This window comes from Aegilops tauschii, chromosome 7 (assembly GCF_002575655.3).
Source record: "Aegilops tauschii subsp. strangulata cultivar AL8/78 chromosome 7, Aet v6.0, whole genome shotgun sequence".
NCBI lineage: Eukaryota > Viridiplantae > Streptophyta > Magnoliopsida > Poales > Poaceae > Aegilops > Aegilops tauschii.
The window spans coordinates 134,655,897-134,681,237 of record NC_053041.3 but is presented as its reverse complement, the minus strand read 5'-3'; the positions used below and the strand labels follow the sequence as shown (position 1 = coordinate 134,681,237).

At 45.5% G+C, this 25,341-nt stretch overlaps 2 protein-coding genes and 1 long non-coding RNA gene across 5 annotated transcripts; 1 reads left to right on the top strand and 2 right to left on the bottom strand.

The window, feature by feature from the left end:
* Positions 1–984: 984 nt before the first annotated feature.
* On the bottom strand, positions 985–2,477 carry LOC109756166 (probable carboxylesterase 12). The gene has a single exon (XM_073504990.1). It carries the CDS (start codon positions 2,226–2,228, stop codon positions 1,257–1,259), a length of 972 nt encoding a protein of 323 aa, XP_073361091.1. The 5' UTR covers positions 2,229–2,477; the 3' UTR covers positions 985–1,256.
* A 12,966-nt stretch (positions 2,478–15,443) lies between these two features.
* Positions 15,444–18,396, top strand: LOC109756167 (uncharacterized). Of its 3 annotated transcripts, none has more exons than XR_012189530.1 (5): positions 15,444–15,911; positions 15,999–16,092; positions 16,174–16,242; positions 16,893–17,039; positions 17,527–18,396. It is a non-coding gene; the product is annotated as an uncharacterized lncRNA (long non-coding RNA). The 3 variants fall into 3 exon arrangements; XR_006667107.2 differs by having other exon boundaries at positions 15,454–15,911; positions 16,174–17,039; positions 17,527–17,951; positions 18,076–18,396; XR_005764123.3 differs by having other exon boundaries at positions 15,448–15,911; positions 16,174–17,039.
* Positions 18,397–22,786: 4,390 nt separating this feature from the next.
* Positions 22,787–24,335, bottom strand: LOC109756165 (2-hydroxyisoflavanone dehydratase). The gene has a single exon (XM_020315035.4). The coding sequence runs from the start codon at positions 24,065–24,067 to the stop codon at positions 23,093–23,095; it is 975 nt and encodes a 324-aa protein (XP_020170624.1). The 5' UTR covers positions 24,068–24,335; the 3' UTR covers positions 22,787–23,092.
* Between the last annotated feature and the right edge of the window lie 1,006 nt (positions 24,336–25,341).

The following is a 25,341-nucleotide window of genomic DNA, read 5'->3' as shown; positions in this document are numbered from 1 at the left end:
TCAAAGTTCGGATAGAAAATAGCACAAATCATCCATACATAGCATGCAAATAAGTCTAGTACAACAATGTCTAATATTCGACAAGTTAATCGGATGTCCAACAAGTTTTTCATCAAGAGATCATGTCGTCCCACACATTCTCCCCCTTCAACTTCATCCAACAGTGTGTGTAAGTAAATGGCCGTCCCTCTGTCATGTGGTACATTAGGCAGCGCGTGCAGGCTACATAATGTGTAGACCAACATCGATTGAACGAATGATTTAAACAAGTTGAGCAAAAGGAAGCAAAACTTACGATCTTGTCATGTCGCATGCAATAGCCACCTTGCCTCCAGCTGACGAACCATGTTACAAAACTTGGTGACGCTGGTCTGCATAGCGTACCAGCGATAGGACAACGACCTCACGTTTGCGTTCTTGAATGACGTACATGTCGTAGGGCGGAATGTGCTTTCGTGCGTGAAATTATTCATGCACTTGCTGCTAGAAGGTCCCCCCTCTGCTCCTGCCTACGAAATTCGCGGATACGACCAACCACGCATCACACAACTACTCATCCTCCATGGTTGAGTAGCTCGCCATCCTTCGTACTCTAAAAGACGACATAGTGTTTGAAAATAAGCTCAATGGCATTTGACTGAACGCCTGCCGGGCGTGGTGTCCACCATGGAGGTCGTCGACAGGGGGGCGGAGTGTACCTGGGTACAACGGCTCCAGGGTGGATAGAACCATCGTAAAGGCGAGCGGGCCCGTCGGTGCTGGTTGCGAACGTCCGACAATACCTCTGTAGCGGGCGGAGACGTACATCAATGGTGGGGAGATGGAGGGTGCAAACGTAAAATAAGGGAGAGAAGTTGATGACTTTCGCGGTCCGGACGTATGCGGGGCGGTTTGAGGGTGGGCGTTGGAGATGCCCTTACAATGCAAATAGGGGTTTCTCCTCAAAACATCAAACATGATCCATAACTTTTCACAAGATAAATATAATTAAAAAAGGAAAGACCTTTATTACTTTCGGCCTCTACAGGAAAGATGATTGAAACAAAAGTTCAGCGCAAATTGTGAAGAAACCCACTAGCTCTCTTCGCCATGGTATTGAGATAAACATCAGCCGGCTGCATCGGCGAGACCATAACCGACGGACAACAAATTAAAGGGAGAGATCTCTCGAGCTCAAACAGAGGAACATCAATGGCGATAAAATTATTCATTCCATCACGGGAACTTCCCTTTCCTTTGCCGGCGAGCGCGGCGGCTCACTTGCGGAGGAAGCTGAGGATGCGGTCCTGCAACTCGATCGCTTTCTCACACCGCGGCTTCATGCAGTAGAAGACGTGGTCCTCGTCCATGGACTCGAGCAGCTCCACCTCGCCGCCGTAGCCGCTCGCCTTGAGGTTCTCGTAGTACCAGACGCCCCTGTCCCGGAGGCCGTCCTTCTCGGCGACGCAGACGAGCACGCGGTCGCCGGCGATGCGCGCCGCGCTGCCGCCGGCCGCCTCGGAGAACGGGTTGGACAGCGGGTCGTCCAGCCCCGGCGAGCCCGGGTAGAGGAACCGCCAGAAGGCGTCGGCCTTGGCCTTCTCCGCCTTCCCCGTGGTCGCCTCCTTGCCGATCTCCGCCGCGCCGCTGAAGTAGGGGTGCACCACGATGACCCCCTTGATGCCGACCCCGCCGGGGAGGGCGCCCCGCTCGCCGGCGCGCACGGCCATGACGTGCGCGATGGTGCCCCCGGCGCTGCCGCCCGCCAGGAACACGCGGGAGAAGTCGCCGTGGTCGAGCAGCCACGGCTCTGCTGCGCCGCCGCCCGTGGCGTGGGAGGCCACCCACTTGAGCCCCTCCCAGGAGTCGTCGTATGCCGCGGGGAGCGGGTGCTCCGGCGCGAGGCGGTACTCGAGCGCCACCGCGAGGACGTTGGCCGCGGCGACGAGGCCGTTGAGGTAGTTGTGCGTCATGGGGTCGGACGCGGAGCCGATGACGTAGGCGCCGCCGTGGAAGTAGACGAGGACGGGGAGCTTGCCGGCGGCGCCGGGCGGGAGGAAGACGCGCGCCCAGAGGCCGTTGGCCGGGTCGATGACGACGTCCCTGGAGACGACGCCCGTTGCGGGGTCGACGCCGGCCGGGATCGGGGGGAAGTTGAAGAAGCGCTCCACGCGGCCGCTCTTGTACTGGCGGACGAGCGGGAAGAAGTCGAAGTGCACCTCCTCGTCCGAGCCGCCCGTCGCCGCCATTGGGACGAGCTAGCGGAGCTCTTCTGGTCGCGTCGCGTATTCGATCGTTCGTGGGCTAGCTCGCTCGTGCCGTCGCTTCGAGGCTTTGCTCCCGAGTCTCGATCGCCGGCACTATGTAATGGAGTGGTGGATGACAGATATTGGTGGACCGAACGGTTGGTGTGGTGGCAAAAATGGCGGTACGGCCACTTTTTGATGGTTTGGTGCGCGGCAGAGCAGAGCAGTGTTGGCGAATGGCGAGAGTGGAGATGCCCACCAATCCAAACGCGCGGTCGGTGCCGATCATTGCGGGCATCAAGAGGGGGGGTCTTTTTCAGGGGCAATGCTACACTCACGGGGGGTCCACGAGGAGTTTACGGGTTGATTAAGTATTAGTTGCCAGGATTTAATTAAGGTTCACAGGCCCCACAGTAAAAATCAGGGGGGCAAATTAGGAGATGGCACGTAGACGTAGGCCACTCCGTAAAGGTCCGTTGAAGGAGCCCGTGAGTCTAGTATTATCCCTTTTTCAGCGTAGCTCCTCCTGGCCCCGAGACCAACGGAGTAGAGTACTACTTGGAGCTAGAGGAGGCTCTCAGCGTGCACGTGATTGAAGTGCGCGCTCCGCAGCACATGTCGTCGTTTTCCATTTTTTTTACTCCGATTCGATCCAACGAAACAAACTGGAGCGACCGGTGGGACCCGACCCACCCAATTTTCTTTCTTTCTTTCTTTGTTTCATCTCTCTCAGCGAGACCCTCCCTCCCAGGGTCCCACGTCGCGCGCCAGCTCCATCTCCGCGGATCCTGGCTACTGCAGGTTGCCGGCGACTCAATCGCGACTCTTCTTCAATTCAATTCTACTCTATTCTCACAAGAAGAAAAGAAGAAAAAATCGTACCTTTTGTAGACGCCTCCAAAGCAATCCACCGGACCGGAGGGGAGCCTTCTTCCCCAGTCCCGGTGATGCTTTGGTTGCCGACGCCTCCGCTGCTCCATCGTTCGATTCGATTCACACGCCAACACCGACCTACAATTTCGGTGCTTTCCTCGCCGTGGGCGTCCGTGGGGAGCACCTCACTTCTCCCATTGTTGCGGCGCGGACCCCACCCCCCATGCCCTGCATACCATCAAGCTTGTGTCCTCCCTCTCCGGCCAGTCACCGCCACGGGACCGTCGATCTGCACCTCCTCGATTCCAGAAATCTCGTCTTCTCCAAGTTTTGTCCCTCTCTCCCACCGTGTCACCGCCCACAATGTTCGACGGAACAATATTGCTAAATCTCAGTCGACTGAGACTTGATTATGCCTCAGTTGATGTCATATTCGTGAGATCTTGCATGGAGATTAATGCAAATTTTTCTTTTAGTTTTTTATTTTTCTTTCTTACATGCTATGCCACTTGATTGAGACTTGATTATGCCTCAGTTGATGTCATATTCGTGAGATCTTGCATGGAGATTCATGCAAATTTTTCTTTTAGTTTTTTCCTTTTTCTTTCTTACATGCTATGCCACTTGATTGAGACTTGATTAAGTCTCAATCGTTGATGTCATATTCGTGAGATCTTGCATGGAGATTCATGCAAATTTTTCTTTTAGTTTTTTCTTTTTCTTTCTTACATGCTATGCCACTTGATTGAGACTTGATTAAAGTCTCAATCGTTGATGTCATATTCGTGAGATCTTGCATGGAGATTCATGCAAATTTTTCTTTTAGTTTTTTCTTTTTCTTTCTTACATGCTATGCCACTTGATTGAGACTTGATTATGCCTCAGTTGATGTCATATTCGTGAGATCTTGCATGGAGAATCATGCAAATTTTTCTTTTAGTTTCTTCCTTTTTCTTTCTTACATGCTATGCCACTTGATTGAGACTTGATTAAGTCTCAATCGTTGATGTCATATTCGTGAGATCTTGCATGGAGATTCATGCAAATTTTTCTTTTAGTTTTTTCTTTTTCTTTCTTACATGCTATGCCACTTGATTGAGACTTGATTAAAGTCTCAATCGTTGATGTCATATTCGTGAGATCTTGCATGGAGATTCATGCAAATTTTTCTTTTAGTTTTTTCTTTTTCTTTCTTACATGCTATGCCACTTGATTGAGACTTGATTATGCCTCAGTTGATGTCATATTCGTGAGATCTTGCATGGAGATTCATGCAAATTTTTCTTTTAGTTTTTTCCTTTTTCTTTCTTACATGCTATGCCACTTGATTGAGACTTGATTAAGTCTCAATCGTTGATGTCATATTCGTGAGATCTTGCATGGAGATTCATGCAAATTTTTCTTTTAGTTTTTTCTTTTTCTTTCTTACATGCTATGCCACTTGATTGAGACTTGATTAAGTATCAATCGATTGAGACCTAGCCACACCCTCGACGAAATGCATACCTGCAAGTAGAGGGTGCATCAAACCTAACCCACCACCCAGTTTTTTTTAAATACTAACCCACCACCCAGTTCTTCTCAATGAAACGAATGAGAAATCCCAGTTTGAGAGTAATATATAAAAACCCTAAAGCGGCTCGCGCGCACACACACGTAAGAGTCAACTCTAACCACCAAAAAATAGTTAGCCTCTTTCGCAAGTACTCACTAAAGAAATACAAGAGCATTTAGATCACTATTTCGTTATGGAGGTTATTTTTTTGGTAATACTACAACTTCATTAGTTTATTATTATCACATACACATGCATGCATACATACATTCATGGGATCCCTACATTCATCACCATGCAAGCACAACTAGTGGGCGCGGAGAGAAGCCGAACCACACGGTCAATTTTTGGTGATAAAGTTACCGCTGACAGTCCACCTCAACAGGTACTCCATTTTCATCGACAAAGTTACCACTAACGCACTACAAGAAATATGTCAACTAGTGACCTTTTGTCAGTGACCCTGGAAGAATTGGTCATAGATCTATGACCATTTCAGACCAATTGGTCAAAAGCTGTTTGGGGGGCTCCAAACCCTAAACTATAATGACCGTTTTGGTCAGAAAGGTCGTAATTTCCTTACACGAAATGGTCATAAAGCAGATAGCACTAGTCCGCTGCCTTATTTCTAGCTGATCACGACCAATATAGATGGTCATAACCTTGTAAATTGTGGTGGGTTGCTATGACTAGGCGCCACCTCATCAGTTTTGCCTATGTGTCATGTCCATGTGGCAATTTTTGCCCCAGGTTGTGAAGCAACCTATATTTCTGTCATTTCCAAAATTTCCAAAAAAAATCTCATAAATTCTTTGGGTCATATCTTCGTCAAATATGTAAAAAACCTTCCTTGCCTAGTTAAAAAATATTCAACAATATTCATTTTCCTATTCTGTTCAGAACAACACTTTGTGAAAGAAGTACCACTTTGGCATGTCCAAATAGTATCCATTTTCTATGGTGCCTTCCTATGCCCAAATAACCATCCTCCACCAAATGCCAGCTCAATCCATTCATTATTTTGAGCCCAGCTTCAACATTCGTATTTATGTCCAGTGTGGTACTTTGCAAAGCAAGTACCACCTGGTCTCCTCCTTTTGAGCTGAAAATTTGTGAAGACGGTCTTCTTAGTAACTGATCATCCTCAGCCAAAACTCATGCTCATTAGCCATGTACATTTCCTGTACCGCTAATCAAACACTTGGCTGCTAATTCATGTTTGAGCATCGATCAGTCTCCTCGTGAGAATCTTATGTTGTAATTTTCTTCCTAGCACCTACCTGGGGAGTGCCCAAACCACTAGACATGCCTAGGCCGCCCAGAAAACATGGCAACGCCACGGTCACGCGGTGACCACGCGGCGGGCATGCAAGTTTACGCGCTCTAGAGTTGGGGCGACCACCGCCCAAACCTCGACGTATCGCCACCAAACCATGTATTTATGATTAAATAGGTACTTATGTAACTAGAAATGATTTTTGGAAAAAATAAATAGCAAACTATGAGGCAGCTGCAATTCAAATTTGACCCGCTTCCAACTGAATCGACGGAAATTTGTCTTTTTCACGAGAGGTGGATCAAAACTTTTTACACCCAACCATTTTGTCAATTGTGCATTAAATATGTCCTAGTATTTTAGAAAATTGATTTGGTCCAATTTTGCAACAATTATTTGGGAGGTCCTTCACAAAAAAACCTCCTTTTGGGCACTCGAAAAATGGTTTTTTCGTCCAAAGAAAATGAAAACTTCCGTAGGCAACATTGTTTGACATTCCAATATGCACCCTTGTGCACAATATGAGATCATTTGAACAAACTATGCCATGAATGTGGCCATAAGATTGATCATCTGGCTTGAAAGCCATTGATCTCCACAAATGATAGCTCGTTTTTTAGAACACTTTTTTAAAATAATTGCCGTATTATAAGTTTGTTATTTTTCCTGGGAACTTGGCCACATATAATGACACAATGCGAAGGTTTCCCAATTTTTTAATTTTGTTTGAATTTTTTATGCCCGTTTCAAAATGCAGTCAAAACGGCGGGAATGACCGTTCCTAGCTAGTGGTTGAATCTTGGAAAACCTTTGGTGTTTCTATGATTAAATAGATACTTTTGTACCTAGAAATGAATTTTGGAAAAAATAAATAGCAAACTATGAGCCAGTCGCAGTTCAAATTTAACCTGTTTCCAACTAAATTGGCGGAAATTTGTCCTTTTCACCAGAGGTGGATAAAAGCTTTGGACACCCAACCATTTTGTCAATTGTGCATTAAATATGACCTAGTATTTTATAAAAATGATTTGGTACAAATTTGCAACAAATATATGGTAGGTCATTCACAAAAAAACTCATTTCGGGCACTCGAAAAAATGGAAAATGAATTTTTCGTCCAAAGAAAATGAAAACTTCCTTAGGAAACATTGTTTGCCATTCCAAGATGCCCCTTTGTGCACGATATGAGATTATTTGAACAAACTATGTCATGAATGTGGCCATAAGATTGATCATTTGGCTTGAAAGCCATGAATCTTCACACATGATAGCTCATTTCTGAGAACACTTTTTTAAAAGAATTGCCATATTACAAGTTTATAACTTTTTCTAATAACTTGGTCACATATAATGACACAATGCGAAGGTTTTCCAATTTTTTGATTTTTTTTGAATTTTTTATGCCCGTTTCAAAATGCGGTCAAAACGGCAGGCATGCCCGTTCCTATCTAGTGGTTGAATCTTGGAATTTTTTGGTGTTTCTCTGATTAAATAGATACTTTTGTACCTAAAAATGATTTTTTGAAAAAATAAAGAGCAAACTATGAGGCAGCTGCAGTTCAAATTTGACCCGCTTCCAACTGAACCGACATAAATTTGTCTTTTTCACGAGAGGTGGATAAAAACTTTTGACACCCAACCATTTGGTCAATTGTGTATTAAATATGGCCTAATATTTTAGAAAACTAATTTGGTGCAATTTTGCAACAATTATTTGGTAGGTTCTTCACAAAAAAACATTTTTGACACTCGAAAAATGATTAAAAAATAGCTAGAAATATGAAAAATGCATACAAATCGGTCCTAATCCATGAAATGTTGTCTAAATCTAGTGAAAATTTGTGTGGTGCCCTTTTGCAAAATATTTTTGATAGCTACTTCACAAAATCCCTCTATTTTTAGTACTTGAAAACTATTTTACATCACTGATTTTCTGAACCAATCATAACTCTGTCCACGGATCGATGACATGGCGTCCATCCATCCATCCATCTCTCCATCCCACATCCATCCATCCATCTCTCCATCCCACATCCATCCATCCATCCATCCATCCATCTATCTATAGAAAAAAAGAAAAAAAAGAAAAGAAAAAGAGATACCCCCCACCCGCAGCCCAAACCCTAGCTCAGATCGACCCCTCCCCCCGTCGCCTCCTTCCTCCCTCGTCCCCATCTCCTCGCCGCCGCCCCCTTCCCGATCTAGATTCCTCCTCCGCCGCCCCTCCCTTCCACCACCCAGTCGCCCCCTCAGCAGATCAAGCGAGCCGCCCAACCTCACCGGCCTCCTCTGTCTCTTCCGGTCAGATCCGACGGGCACATCTTCCTGCAACCACGAGCGACCACCCCGGCCTCCACTCCACCGTCGGCATCCTTTCCCCTCCCTCTCCGTAGATCCTTTTGAGCAGCCACCTTGAGGGCGGCGCCGCCACCAGCGGGAGGGGGAGGGCGCCGCCACCAGCCACGGCGGAGAGGTAGAGCCCCGGCACCCCCGACGGCTTCGCCGTCCCCAGGAGCCACTTCACCCCGTGCTTGAGCGCCAGCTGCTGCTCCTACCGCGTTACCCCGCCGGTGAGCAGTGGCGGATGCTCCCGGCCGCTGAGGGCGCCGCCGGCGGCGGATTCCCCGTACGTGAGGGCGAAGCAGGCGCAGGTAACACGACCGCTGCCATCAGGCGCGATCCCTTCCCCTTCAGGTTCTGAAACCCAGCACCGTGCTATCTCGTCGTTCGGGCCATTCTCCGTCGGGTAGGGTTTCGGGGTGCCTAATTAGATGCAACTGATAGATATGGTAGATCGACTTGCTGTGCTGCACTTCGTGTTCCTGATTGTTCGTATAAACTCGTCTCAGGATGATTCTGTTAGTTGAATTGAGCATTGTAATGGTATTCTACACTTGCTAAATCAATAATGTTCCTCAGTGTGTTAAATCAAGCCTTGAAGAGCTGTTGTGCTTGTGCCTGTGCTGATATCCGAGACACATCTTGCATACAGATGACGCTGGTGCTGTTGTGCTTGTGCATGTGCTGTTATGTTGATCTGTGCGGGTTTCAAGCGTTAGGCTCGATTTCTTGTTGGTAGATAAATAAATACTCTTAGCAGACTGGATTTGAGGTGTTCTAGTTTATTTGGTAGACGAAATTCAGTTTAGATTCTGAATTTGTTGAATATGTGACAATTCCTTCATTCTCAAGTGCAATAGATCCTTTGTTGTAGTAAGAATTCATATTATTGTGATGTTTACTCCTGTTTAAGTTTTTCATTCTCATTGTTCTGACCGGTTACCATTTTGGTTTGCAGAAAGGTACCAAGAGGGTGCATTTCGTCAGGAACTTGATCAGGGAGGTCGCTGGGTTTGCTCCGTATGAGAAGTGTATCACTGAGCTTCTCAAGGTTGGAGGACAAGCGTGCCCTGAAGGTGGCGAAGCGAAAGTTGGGTACCCACAAGAGGGCGAAGAAGAAGAAGAGAGGAGATGTCCAGTGTCCTCAGGAAGATGAGGTGTGTAAAATTTGGGCAGTTCTGGAACTAACTAGGAATTAGGACGCTATATTTTATTAAAAATGAGTTGCTGTGAACTAGTATCAGTTGCAAAATGTGTTACATATTGACCCGGAGGTCGGGATCATGACTCGTAGAGGCATTAAAAGTAATAATATGCATACTTGTTTCAAGGATTAGGTAAAGTTGTCATGATACATTACATTCATTCTTAGTATGGAAGTTGAAGCAACCCCTAGTACTAAGTTTTCTATGGCTCGCTTCCTTTGCTATGAAGACAGAGCGGGTGGAGAGTTTTGCCGGTGTGCGCGCAAGTGCTTTGATTAGTAAAAGATGTAAACATGCTCATCATATGCTATCTGATTCTGAGTCGATTTAGATTAATTATGATTTTGTTATTCTGCTTTATGATTAACTCAATCACTATTGTTTCATGATGATTATGCAGTAATGCTCCTCTTCTTCCTCGACCACCTGAACCACCACGCCGGCGGGCTCCTGAAGCATCAACTTCGACCATCCATTCCTCCATTCCTTGCTTGCAGCTAGCGTTTTAGTTCTCCTAGAGCTAGCTAGTTTAGTCTGTTACGGTTTGGGGGTGCTTTGGGTTTCAATTCACTGCAACAGAAGCACCATTCTTTTGCCTTTTTCAGTTAGATGCCTTTGGATTGTTTGGCATCAAAACCTGTTCAAGGAGATTTGCTTTTGGTAGATGCAGAGTATAGATTAAGTATTCCATAAAATTCACCACATGAGTATACTACTTAATAGCCAATAGTTTACTTAATTTATTTCCACTACCTTGCTGTTTAACCGCTATTTTTATGGTTTGGATGTATATACAAGATGGTGGGCTATTGGATGTGGATTGTGAGTCCACGGCAAGACTGAGCATTCTTTTCTCAACTTGTTGTACACTTGCTCTGCTTGAGGCTACTATATAACTTGTGCCTTTTAACTTGATGTGCATAGCATGCAATTTTTTACTATATCACATTCACACTTTCTGAATCCTACTACCCATTTCTGTACAATATCAATAGTGCGTTTGGTTTGCATTGATCCTTAGCAGTTTGTGTCAAATGCAGGTGCTCTGCCTCTCCACGGGCTCGTTCACCATTCGTTCAACTTCAGAGCTCATCAGGTCTGTTCTTGCCCTGACCAAGCTGTTCAAGTATGTTAGGTTTGCAATAATATTTAGTATTGGTTTGGCTCTTGCAATGCATAGGCATAGCAGGATATACTCCTGTGTGCTACTAAATGTCACGGAGAAGAAACAAAGATGGCAAGTAAAAAGAAACTGTTTATAACTTGAATACCAGCTGAATTTACAGCAAAACTAATTTGTAAAACAGAACCTGGATTAGATCAACAAGTCCTTAGCATATCAAACGTGCCACTTTGGAAATGTCAGCCTGTAGCACATAATATGTTATCTTATTGCTTCTGTGTCACTGTATCCTAGTAATTCTGCTGTGTCACTTTATCCCAGTAAAGCAAGATGCTTGTTATACTCATGTTCCTGATGATATTGGTGTACACTCAATTTGGCTATTTCTTCTAGTTCTGCTACTAGTTGCTGTGTACTCCTAGTGTTGTAGTTCCTGTGTAGTAATACGGAAATATTAATGCTCAAATATGATGATGTCGCCTGCGGCGCACCTGCTTCGACGCTGACTCGTCCGTCGTCATCGCCTTCAATGACGATGGGGACACCGCAGGCGCTGTCGGCCTTGGCGGCGGCTTCCACCACTACCACATCGTCGTCACCTACCAGGGCGTCAAGGGGTGAATTGATTTGATCGTTAATATGTGGCTGGATGTGATGTTTTGCATGTTGAAGGCGCTAAGGTGAGACGTGCATGTACTTGTTGAGCGTTTTATCTGTAGAGTGCTATATTGTGATTGGTGTAATATTGTATGGTTATATTGTGATTGGTGGAATGTAATAAACTTGATTGGTACATGGTGATTTGGCTGTTATTTGAATATATTTAAAATGTGTTCTCTGATTGGTATATCATTGAATTACAAGTTGTGAAAAATTAAAACCTGATGTTTGGGACCTAGTGCCTAGAAGAATCTGACAATGTGCATCCAGTTGACTACAATAATCTGAAAATTGAATGTAACAAAAAAAAAAAGAAAACCCGAAAATAAAAAATATATAGAACATGAAAAGGCCGCACCTCAGAAAGCAAAAAAGGCCGAACCAATGGCCCAAGCCCATGTAGCCAGCAAAAAATAACAGGAAAAAATACATTAAAAAGGCCGAATTGTTGGGCTCGGCCCATGTAAAACGCCGAATCGGACCGGGCTGATTCTTGTGCCACATCAGCTTGCCACGCTGGATGCCTACGTGGTCTGTGGAGGCTGCTAGTGACCAAAATTTTGGTCAAAAAACCAAAGACCTTTTACAGAAGGTCGTTAATTTCAGGTTTACGACTGCCAGCTTTGACCTTCTGTTTTTGGTCAAAAAAAGGTCGCAAATGAAAAACAATGACCTTTGAGCGGCCAATAGTGAGGGTCACAAGTTGACATATTTCTTGTAGTGACGATCCACAATTTCATTCATTACTGAATGGCTGAATTTGTTACCCACCCCACGACCCTTTCTCTCATAAATTCCCCAAAAGCCCCTCCTATCTATTGAATGGATGACAGGGCGATGCTACGAGGCAAAGTGGGCGGCGAAGAAATGTCAAACACATCAGAGCAAACAATCATGTTCCTTTTTTTTGCGGCATGTTCACGACGGTTAGAGTTGGTTCTTGTTTTAAGTGCATGCAAGAAAGTACAATATTGGTATCTTCTCAAATATACCATTACATGTGGCTCAGAGATTTCAAATGGTTCAAATGTCAAGCCCTTGATTAGAAAACGTATAATCATTTTAAATCTGGTAGACGAAGATTAGGGGATATATGAGAGAGAATGATGGATAGTTAAAAACACAAAGCAACAGTGCATGCACCTACGTACACATGTGTGATTAGGCATGCACGTACTACGTGAACTCCCTTTTTCTCACGAATATGCACGAATGTGCATATCATACTTTATAGAAAGGGGGGGGGGGTAAAGAACCCAAAGTCCACTGTTGGTGTTACATGAACTCCCTCCATGCTAGCCAAATGCATCATCTTTGATAATTTAACAATCCATGTTATGGGCACGCATCAGCCATCAACCTAGTGCAAGTACTCCCAATGTAAAGAAATATAAGAGTGTTTAGATCATGCTCTTATATTTCTTTACAGAGAGAGTACCTAATTTCATGCGGCTCCACTAAGTAAGCATCGCTCGTTACATTTCCTACTCAACTCGCTATCTAGTAATCAACGAGCAACGACACCGACCCCTATAGACACAAGCTCGTCAAAACCTTTTTTCCCTCCATTAATTCGCAACCGCCACAATTCACGCCAGCCGCCGCAACTCCTCGCACGGCCTGTCGGGAGGGCATGTCGCGAGTTGCGTGATCAGACTAGAGGTGACGGTGGAGGAGATAGACCAATAACTCACTGGAGGGGACTGCTCCTGCGTTCATGCAGGCGACCGGTCAAGGAGGCGGACTAGAGCACAAATACATTAACAATTGAAGAGGCATGGCTCTAGTGTTCTTGGGCACAACCCCAGCGCGGCGGATGTAATATAACCCTTCCCCACCATCTGCGCCAACCGAGTTTGTTCCTAGCCACGAAGAAGGACGGCCAACTGCCAAGGAAGAAGGGGAGAGTGGCGCGTCGAGAGAGGCATGGATAATGTCGGATGCTTCTCCAAGAAGAATGCAAGGACAGCATGATCAATGCTCTCTCCCAGAAAATAGACAAATAATTTTGCACCGCCAACCCTCTAGGTGACATAAGAAACTTACATGTTGGTGGCCCTTTGACTTTGCACCTTCGTCGTAGCAATTGTTTTAATATGGTACACTACCACCCATGATGGCCTCTTTCCATTGGAAATAATCAAATTCAAAAGCTCTAGAATGTTTAAGGCATGTGTCGTGGGTGCGTAGTTGCTCTTGCAATTCAAGTATATATGACTTATTTTGAACTAGATCAAATATCGCCAAATATGAGTGGGTTTTAAGTATCACCAAATATATGGCAATTTTGAAACTAGATCAAATGTATATGGTACAATTCCCATAATTATTTTTAAATTATATGTGGTTGCCATAGTGTTCACATTATAAGAATTATCGTGTGCATCAAGGGCACGAGAGGAATAGTGTTTGATAACAAGCATTTCTCAACATCCTCCTCTTAGTTAGCATAATTCAGGATGAGTTGTTATTTTATGTGATGGGATGCCTAATGTCTATCTTTTTCATCTTATTATGTTTATTAATTGTTTTCACATAGATGTGCACCGAGGGTGTACTGGATGACATGACACCGTTGCTTGTTGGGTAATTAGGTTGTTACAAGCAAGGAGAAAGAGTCGATGACAACGAGAAGCGACGCGGGACAATTAAATTAGCAAGTGAGTTATAAGTACAAATTAATGAGAAGGAGCGAAACTCATACAAAGTGAGGCCTACCGAGCAAATGTCAAGCTTGGCGAAGCGAAACAATATGGGTGCGAGGGAATATGCATCACGTAATGGAGCGAACTGGATGTTACGAACAACTACATGAATTACAACTCATTTGTGGTTTTATTTTTTTAAGATTTAAAAAATTACAAAACACGAGGTTTATCATTTCAATGCAATTTGTTCGTTATAAATCAACATTTTCACGAATGTCTATGGTGTTTTAAAAAAAGTTTTGTTTTATGCTACTCCCTCCGTCCCATAGTGTAAGACGTTTTTTGACACTACAGTGTCAAAAAATAGTGTCAAAAAACGTCTTACACTATGAGACGGAGGGAGTAGAAAATAACAAATGTACATTAAATGGCTCATTCCCTTATTAGTGTACCTTTTCATCCTCGTGTGATTAACTCGAAGTCTTTACACACATTTTTGGGATAATTAATTCTTATATTCTTCTTGGTATGCTCCATAGTCTTGGATTGCATGGCTATTAGCCACAGTTATTGAAGGACCAAGGAAAGAAAATAGCTTATTAAGACGGAGGATTTGATTTAGTTTTCCTTACTTGGTTAAGTCATTTCATAGATAAAATTTATTTGATATACAAATATATAGTTACATTCATATTGATTCACGACATAAAATATGACATAAGAAAAAACAAAAATATAGGTCATAAGACTAGAAAAATTTGTGATTTATATAAATTTTACACTATGATTTTATGTTTGTAATTTTACATAGCATAAAATATTTTTTACGACGATGTATATTTTCTTACGTTCTCTTTTTTACGTACTCCCTCCATTCCATAATATACTGCACCCACGCTTTTCGAGATTTAAGTTTGACCATAAATTTAACCAACGTGGGCGACTGCGGCTGGAGCAAAAATTAATACCATTGAAAACTTCTTGCGAATACGAATTCAATGGTAAATCGGTCACATTGGTTAAATTTATGCCCAAACTTAAATCTCAAAAAGCGTGGACGCGCTACATTATGGAATAGAAGGAATATGAAGTAAGACAAAATATACGGGATTTAAAAATACGGTGCACTGATGTTAGTGGATGGGTCTACTTAATAAGCATGCAACTAGTACTACTGCTTCGCGCCTTGGCGTTCTGCGATTATTTGATTTTCATTAGATGCATATAATGCACCGGGACAGAGGAGTACCACTTTTCCCGCCGTGAAAATTCGAATGCCCGCGCTCATGTTCACAAACTAGAATGAAAATTAACCCCACCCGCCAAACAATGTGCTCCCGTGAGCGGCGCTGTGTCCGAAATATGATGGTGCTCCCGCGCACGGCACGGTCTCCGAAATATGGTGGTGCTCCCGCGCACGCCACTATCTCTCCGAAAAGTTTGGTGCTCCCGCGCGCATAGTCCCGCGCTCCCTCATTTCGAACCAAACCAAACCAAACCAAAGTGAAAGTCCAACCAACCAACCAACCCACCAAAAGAACCAAACCATAGGGAGTGGGAGTGCATTGGCCCAGAAAACCCAAACCAGCCCGCCGCTTCTGTCTTCCTCCTCCTCCTCCTCCTCTCGATTCCCCCCAACCCCAGCAGCCGCCGGCGTCCTCGTCTCCCCAAAGCAGCCGCCGGCGTCCTCGTCTCCCCCAGCCCCACCGGCGATCTCAACGCCCCTAGCACCACCGGCGTCCCCACCCTCTTCTCCTTTCCTAACTAGGCGCCAGACCCACCCGAGTAGTAGATCTGGCCGCGGCAACCACGCACCGGCAGAGGAGGACTACTCCTCCCACCGCCACCGCACCCTCCTCCTTCCGCTCCCTAGCTGACTGCAGCGTCCAGCCTCCACAACGCCGCTCCCTCCTCGCCCCGGAAACCCTAGCCCGCGGCCATGGCGACCGAGCGCAGCACAGACCTCTCCGCCAAGACAACACCTTGGCACTGGCAAGGGTGGTATGGTATGAATCCCTCCTCCCCTTCTCTTCTTCTGGTTGATTTTCTTCATCTCCTCTTTCTGATTGCGCTTGCTTATTATTTGTGTCCAGTTTTCTCCGATCTGGTCTCGTGAATCGGTGAATGGGGCCAAAGGGAGGCTGCTCCGATCAAGGTCGCCCACCATCAAGTCCCACTGTTGCCAAGGTGACGACTTCGCTAGCCTCCCTCATGGTTTGCAACTGGTTCGTTTCGATTTGGTCGGGCTGATTCGGTTTCCTCACGCAGAGGTGCACCGCAGACCACCGTGTAAAGTCTTCATGTAAACTGGATGTGTGTACCCTGGCGACCAGACAGGCACGTTTTCAGAAAATTGAACTGAGTTTTTCCCTCAGTTCTTGATGGTGTACCTTGGCGACCAGGAGAACGACAAAGCACAATTTTCTAGCATAAGATCGGACTGCATGGTTTTCTTGTGTAGATGACATACCTGTTCTTGCTTCATATGGAATTGATGTCTGCAAGTAGTTCATATCAGTGGCAACATACGCTTCATCTTTGGTCTTGTAGCTCTAAAGAAACAGAGCAGATGCACCGACCGTTTCCTTCAGGCTTTTTGGCCTCTACACTGTTGAGATCAACATCGTAAAATACACATCTTGTGTTTTTTATCATCAAGCAATCTCTATTCTTGTGGTTTACGCTGTGTTATGAATCCTGATGAATTAAATTTAATAAATGAGATACAAGGTTATTGTTTTCTGCTTGATCTTACTTTCTTTGAACTCCACACTTTTTTTCTCTTTTTCCTCATGTCCTACTTAATTAGTATGCAAGCAGAAGCGTTCTTCTCAGTGTTGATACTTCTTTCTGGATTTTTTTCATAAGCCCTCAAAATTTTATTGTTCTGGCAAATAATAATTGATGTATTCCATTTTGCACGGTTCAGTTTGTGTTTTTGTGCATTATCTCATTAAACAAGTCTGCCTTTTGAAATTTATTTACAGGGCTGAAATTTTCTTGTACTATATTTCTTTGGAGGTACAAGATTACTACCACCAGCAGAACTGATACCAAGGGCGTCTTTAGGAGGCATGAGAGGGGAATGAAGTGCTCAGATGGGATATTCCACAACTTCAGTCCATCAAATCTCGGTAATATATTTCTACCGCACAAAAAAGAAAATGTTTTCCGCGTTGTAATGCACAGGCATATGTGCTAGTAAAATGTATTTGTGTGTTGGAGTTTTATATAAAGGAAAATAAAATAAAATTCTGTTCTACCAAATTTTACCTTTCGAATATGACATCCAACACTTGTCATGAAGCAGTACTGGATCTGAATTGTGCACAATCTAGAGTAATTGTTTGCCTGTGACAGTAGCAGGATGGGCTGGGCTTTAACCTTTGTCACTCTGATCTTGCTGGTAGTGGTTGCTGTTAAATGGATCGGCTTAATCGGGATCTCTGATCCTTACTTGATGTATGATGTGGTTGTTTGCTCTGATCTTCTACTGCTGCTGCTACTTGATCTTGTACTGCTCACTTGACCATCTACTGTTGTTTTGGTCCTACAAGAGTTTAGTTTGGCATTTTAAGCAGTTATAGCATACCTGAGTTGGTTCTTTGGATATTATTACAGGAGAGAGAGAGAGAGAGAGAGAGAGCATATGTATCTAAATCTGAAGAAAGGCATGGAAGTCGCGGTTGTTAGAAGGCACGGAGGGAACTTGACACGCTCAACGGCCACCTGGAGTTGGTCGTCAAGCTGAAGTGGCTCGTCTCGCTCTATTCGGTGTGATGAGTGCCCAGAATTCTTCGGCTTCTTAGTATGTTGTGGTGTTCAAATTAGCTTCTTGCTCTGAGAATTGTGCTGAAGCGCCAAGCAAGATTGCTGTGGAACATGTTCGATTGGCATGATGAATTCGAATGGAAGGAATTTGGATGCATGCATGAATGAATTTCTGGTTTCCCAACAGAGTTGTTGATTTGGGATGAATGGATGGATCATGCTTTTTTGTTTTGTTTGATGCCATTGCATAGGTGTACAGTGCACCGCACCACTTTGTATGTGTTTGGAGTAAGCTATTTTCTCTTGTTTTTTCATGTCCATTGCAGGTGTGTTGTCGTGCTAGTCGTTGCGGTGGGTTTACTTGGCCACTAATTAATCTTGTTCTTTCACTCTGCCCAGGAACAGCCTGACTTGATGATGAGGATGGCAAAGAAGTCTAGAAATGGTCGACCCACAGCCACTGGAAGTTTGATCATCCGGGATGGTTAGAAGATGGATTGATTTTCCTTTTATGTTTCTAGTGTCTGTAATCCGAGTTTGTTGTTTTGGGTTGCTGGGTGCTAGACCAAGAATCTTATAGTGTTTTGCTGGTAGTGTGAAGTTTCTCCTCTGCAGGCCACTGTACAAATGAGATGTGTGTCGATGACCTGTGACCATTCAGGCTCATCTAAGAAGATGGTTGTTCGTCTTGGATTATAATCATCAGCTTAGTTATCAGTTTCTCCTGGTGTTGGATTAGCTTCATCTTTTTGAGATATGCGTTGTCTGAATTTTGTTGTGCCACATATTGCTTGAGTTGTTAATCATGATTCGGTTGGTAGGATGATTTGGACTTTATCCAGTGCAGTGATTTGTAGTGCATGAATGAATGAATGAGTTGACCAGCTTCATTCTTGATTCGGATTGCCTCAAGAAATTTTTGAGCAGATGTATGTATGTAAGGAGATGGAGAAAGATGGCAGCAGTCGCTCTTAGAAACCCTGTTATTGATTTAGGACTGTCACCTGCATTTGTGCGTTCTGATAGTACTCTCTTCCTCCCCTCCTATTTTGACCACCCGCTAATTTCACAACATATTTTTTGTATATTAAAATAATTTCTTGGTAATGGTGGAACTTAATGGCACTCTCAGAAATGAAGTACAACACTAAAACTGACCATGACGACGAGATTAGGCGCAACCAATTGAATCGGGCCCAGCCAGAGCCCAACCAACCCAACAAATTGCTGAGGCACCAGCCATGTTTCAGGCATGCAAAGCCAGGCATTCCCAGGATTTGCCTAAAACTGACCCAAATTTAGGTAAAAATTGGCAAAATCCATCCGTCTAGGTCAGAATCCATTGATTTAGGCGACAATTGGGCAGCTTGCCCGGCTTCAGGCTAGTTTTTGGGAAGGCAACCTACGAATGTCTTAGCCTTCCAGGCCAGTTTGCTTGTACCGCATTGGCTTGGGCTGTTGGAGGCCTTTGGGCTTTTCTAGCTTACAGATGATGTGGCCTTAGCGATGGATGTTCTTCACAGCGATTTGGACTGAGATGATTCTGAAAGGAAATGTGCAGATCTGGAGGCCCTGAACGAGCTTTGCAGATCTGGAGCCTCCTGTACGGGTCTCATTTGTTCCAGCTGGATGCTCTCATGTTTTGTGTTTTGCTAGTGGTTGTCAGAGCCTCAGATAATTCCTTTGCCCTCAAGATGGGAATGGGCCGGCCTGGACTTGGCCTTGGACCTGGCCCCGTGGCCCCAAGGTCAATATGTGAGGCCATGGGTCAACCCATTTCATCAAAAATTTATGGCCTCACTGACCCATTGGGTATATGAGGCCGATCCAAGATTAAGATGAAAAATCCATGAATCCAATGATCACAATCTGAAGACTGGGAAGGTCATTGGGACAACGAGCTGTACAAGTTAGAGAGGAATAGTACAGTGATCGGGATGGCGAGCTCGACGGTGACCAAGACACGAACGCACGCTGGTTTTTCTACGTGCATGTACTAATAGTTGACGTAACAATCAATCCACCTGTCTCTCTGTCTGCTTCTTGTGTACAACGCATCTCCAACAGAATCGATCGAGTTCATATACCGTAGATGTGTCCAGGGGCGTCTCGAACATGGTCGGCCAGCAGTGACTAGGGCCTAGCGATTCGACTGGGTCGACCCATCTGACCCATCGGGTCGCACGATGCCGGCTCCACTGACCCATATATCATTTGAGGCCGACCCATTTGGCCCATTGGCCTTGAAATTTCGGGCCGGGTCAGTGACCCAGCGGGTCGACCCGGCCCGTTCCCATCTTGACTTTGCCCTTTCAAGAGAGCACCCTCGTCGAGCCGCCACGACCTCCTTCTACGACACATACATCGATGGTGATGTCGAGAATAGGTGCTTCAGGCGTGTAGGCACCCCGCCCACCTTGTTGTCGTCGGGATCGCCACTCGCCGGCGCGCGTAGCCGCTCACTTGCGGAGGAAGCCGAGGATGCGTTCCTGCAACTCGATTGCTTTCTCGGACCGCGGCTTCATGTAGTAGAAGACGTGGTTTTCTATTAGTGCCATTTTATTTGTACGAGTGGTTTTCTATTCTTATGTAGAATTCGAAATCTAATTCCACAAATTTCAAAAACTATTTTCACTCCTTAAAAAAAAATTCGAGCGACAAACTAACAAGTTATGAGATAAATCTCGCTTCATTTAGAAACTCAAGCCACGTTCATCTTCCTCTTCTTGCACGTGATGCTATTATGAGTAAAATGATTTACGAGGAATTATAGCCAAAAAATGACTATTTTGTTTTTGTGCACATAATCTATTTTGTGCACAATCTAACCTCCTATTAATTTTTCGGCACTAATCAATGGGAGGAAGAGGAACAATGGCCGGGTGAAGAGAATCAAAGGGGCGAGCTTTGCGTTGGATCTGGCAATGGCAATGAAGTACAATTTATGTAATTAACAAAATGAAGATAAAGCATCGGTGGCTCAATAGTCTTCATAGTCCAATAAATGCCCAACAATGTGTCATACTTACAATATGACTTTTGGTCCTAATTTATTATCACCAAACAGGTACACACTGTGCGACTCTACGTTGGAGCGGCGAAGTTTTTGTCAATATACCTTTTGACCTTGGCATTCGTCTCTATGTCGTCTTTGGGTGGCACATTACGGATTCTGGTGTGTTACATTGATGAATGTTTATATGGACACACAAAATCTCTCTCCCGCTGCAACGCACGGGCATGTGTGCTAGAAATAATAAAAGAGCTATTGCTTCTTACCATCAAAATTCCGCCTGTTTTCGTCCGTCCACCTGGCTCGAGTTTGGTACGTCCGGTTTCGTACATCGTCTTCAGCTTCGGAAGGGACATGGGCCAGAATTTGAATTATTGTTATGGGCCGCTAAAAGGTTGGTCCTTATGCATATTTGTATTTTCTTTTGTAATTAATAAGTAATTAATAGTCCCACCTTGCTCCTTGAAATAAAATCCTACCAACTTATATTCGATATTGGTTTGCAATCAAACAAGCCGAGACAACAACAGAAAAGAATGATATACTACTACAGAGATGGAAAAAAAAGAAAGGCCTACGAGAGCCCCATTCATCATCTACGGCTAGAGGAGGAGAGAGTTAACAGAGAGAGATCCGGATGTGGCAGGCGGCGGGGGGTGCTGCGGGTTGTTTCATGGTGACTCCCTTCCCTGAGACAACAGAGATTATTAGATAGAGAAGGAGAGGAAAAGCCAAGAAAGAGGAGGAGAGGGGCAGCAGCTGGCCTGCTCCCCGAGGTGGTTCGGGCCAAAGAGAAGTTCCTCCCGGCGTGGTTGGAGGAGGCAGCGTGGGGCGTCGGCTGCTGGAGTGCTCCTTCGAGAATTGACTAAAAAATAATAATTACCAATTTTGCTGCTGCCCTGATTTTTCTAAACATTCTCTACCTCCCCCCAAACCTGAAATATGACCAATTTTGTAAAAGTACATATCAATTTCAGAGCTAAAGATAAACAAACCAAAAAAACTATATACTCTATATGCACATTTTAGAAAGGAAGTATACCTAATTAATAGTAATCTCAAAAAGATATGTGGCCTTCACTGTTGTATCGATACAAACAACATCACCAACACCAATCACAGTTGGATCAACTCCAAATGCAGCTGCTACGGGCCTTGGTGCGCATGTTAAACACGACGGCAAGGGCACCACACGACGGCTACTTGCCCCCCGATCACCACGGTTGGATCCTACGCGAGGAGGCGTGCGAGGGAAACGAGACAAAGAGGGAGCCATGCAAGGCCCCATTGATACGGCGGCCAGGGTGGAGGGCACAACGGTGCAGCCACCGGAAGCGTGAGGCGGAGGTGAGCATCGGCTCAACATCCATGGCGTTGATCTGTGGTGGAAAACAGAGAGATGAGAGGGCAGCGAGTGCGACAAGAACCACAAAGAGGAATGGATGGAGGAGAAGCAGCGCGGGCCATGGCGATTGTCGCCGGCAGCGGATCAGTGGCTGTGCTGGAGGATGGTTCGGAACGGATGGAAAGAATGGGGAACGAGAAGGGAGATGAATTCATGAGTGCCCCTTTGTTTGGGCCATATTTGTACATGAAGAGATTGCGTGTTATATGTGTACACGAAGTGCTTTGTTTGGGCCAATCACAAATAATGGAAAAACACATAATAACTCTTCCCAACCAAACAACAAACTTTATCGAAAATAATAACATGGTAAAAATAGTTTTAAAGATGTAAACAGTATTATATATGTATAAACACTCTTTAGAAACTGGTCAAAATTCCCAAAAGGTGTTACAAATTTCCAACAAAAAATGCATCCAGAAATGTTCACAAAAAGTAAAAATATTCATATTTAATTAAAAAGAAAGTTCTCCTTCAAAAAATGCAATTTTAATAAAGCTTTCACTTTTCTTAAAATAAATAAAAGTTTACACTAATCCGAAAGGCAAGAAATAAAATGATTCATAGATTGTTCCATCAACCACTACTTTTGATTCACGGATTATTCGTGTTATTGGAGCATAATGGCACATGAATCATGTCTTATGAGTTTCTACGCCCGTTGCAACGCACGAGCATTTGTACTAGTAGAATTAAAAAAATTGAAAGACCTTTATTGCTTTCGGCCTCTACAGGAAAGATGATTTTTTTTTTGAACCGACAGGAAAGATGATTGAAACAACAAGTTGAGCACAAATTGTCAAGAAACCCACTAGCTCTCTTCGCCATGGTATTGAGATAAACATCGGTCGGCTGCATCGGCGAGACCATAACCGAGGAACAACAAATAAAGGGAGATCTCTCAAGCTCAAACATAGGAAAATCAGTGGCGGTAAAATTATTCATTCCATCACGGGAACCTTCCCTTCCCTTCACTCGCCGGCGTGCGCGGAAGCGGCTCATTTGCGGAGGAATCCGAGGATGCGGTCCTGCAACTCGATCGCTTTCTCGGACCGCGGCTTCATGCAGTAGAAGACGTGGTCCTCGTCCATGGACTCGAGCAGCTCCACCTCGCCGCCGTAGCCGCACGCCTTGAGGCTCTCGTAGTACCAGACGCCCCTGTCCCGGAGGCCGTCCTTCTCGGCGACGCAGACGAGCACGCGGTCGCCGGCGATGCGCGCCGCGCTGCCGCCGGCCGCCTCGGAGAACGGGTTGGACAGCGGGTCGTCCAGCCCCGGCGAGCCCGGGTAGAGGAACCGCCAGAAGGCGTCGGCCTTGGCCTTCTCCGCCTTCCCCGTGGTCGCCTCTTTGCCGATCTCCGCCGCGCCGCTGAAGTAGGGGTGCACCACGATGGTCCCCTTGATGCCGACCCCGCCGGGGAGGGCGCCCTGCTCGCCGGCGCGCACGGCCATGACGTGCGCGATGGTGCCCCCGGCGCTGCCGCCCGCCAGGAACACGCGGGAGAAGTCGCCGTGGTCGACCAGCCACGGCTCGGCGGCGGCTCCGCCGCCCGCGGCGTGGGACGCCACCCACTTGAGCCCCTCCCAGGAGTCGTCGTAGGCCGCGGGGAGCGGGTGCTCCGGCGCGAGGCGGTACTCCAGCGCCACCGCGAGGACGTTGGCCGCGGCGACGAGGCCGTTGAGGTAGTTGTGCGTCATGGGGTCGGACGCGGAGCCGATGACGTAGGCGCCGCCGTGGAAGTAGACGAGGACAGGGAGCCTGCCGGCGGCGCCGGGCGGGAGGAAGACGCGCGCCCAGAGGCCGTTGGCCGGGTCGATGACGACGTCCTTGGAGGTGACGCCCGTGGCGGGGTCGACGCCGGCCGGGATCGGGGGGAAGTTGAAGAAGCGCTCCACGCGGCCGCTCTTGTACTGGCGGACGAGCGGGAAGAAGTCGAAGTACACCTCCTCGTCCGAGCCGCCCGTCGCCGCCATTGGGACGAGCTAGCTGAGCTCTTCTGGTCGCGTCGCGTATTCGGTCGTTCGTGGGCTAGCTCGCTCGTGCCGTCGCTTCGAGGCTTCGCTCTCGGGTCTCGATCGCCGGCAGTATGTAGTGGAGTGGTGGAAGAACGGTGGATGCCAGATATTGGTGGAGCGAACGGTAGGTGAGGTGGCAAAAATGGCGATACGGCACTTTTTGATGGTTTGGTGCGCGGCAGAGCAGAGCAGTGTTGGCGAGAGTGGAGATGCCCCCATACAAGCGGTCGGTGCCGATCATTGTGGGCATCAAGAGGGGGGATCTTTTTCAGCGTAGCCCTCCTTCCTTTGTGCTTAAAATAATATATATTTTTCGCGAAAACTGGACCCGTGCCTTCTAGAAGACCTAGTGAGCTGCTTTGATTCGGGACATTTCATAATAGAATTTATAAAGGATTTGGATCTTTAGGTCCTACATATCCTCTTGATTCGTTAGGATTGGAATGCTTAGAAAAAAATTCAAAGAATTGGTTTACACTTTATTTTGATGGAAAATTCCATTTCACTCAAACCTTTTCTTTACATTTTTTTAAACACGGTGCAGACGTACATGCTCATGCATATGCATATACACAAATCCCTATACACGCACGCATGCACACACTACCCGTATGAGCATCTCCGAGAGACTCGGCTGGTACATCATCTTCAAATTGATGAAGTAACCACATACGCCTTCATAATCGACCAGAACGTCTATGCGAGCACTAATGTCAAGTTTAGGACTTAAACTCATATGGACTAAGGATACCACTGTCCTCCTAACCATCAAACCGCATGTGGCATCAAGCACTATATAGTCTAAATTCATGGGGTTTGCTATTCTATAGAATTAAAGTGGACATGTCAATCAATTATTTTTTCCCCTATTCCTACATTTTAAAATGCCTGCAAATCAAAGAGGTCCTCAAAATCCTACACCCTCGTTACTTATGCCACAATTACTACCAAGGAAACAAGTTTTCTTTACACTCCAATTCAATAGCCGTCACCCTTGTCCACGGAATCCTATTCCTCGCCTAAGTCATTGGATACTGACTAAACGCGAACCCCGCGGGATATTGGACCAGCCCAGGACGAGGCGGGCATCAATTTTTTAGTCTTTCTTTCTTCCTTTTTCTAATATTTTCTTCTGTTTTTCTTTCGGTTTTTACCCTTTTTATTTTTAATTGGAATTTATTTTTTAGTTATTTTATAAATTCATGTTTTTTTTTAAATTTCACAACCCTGTT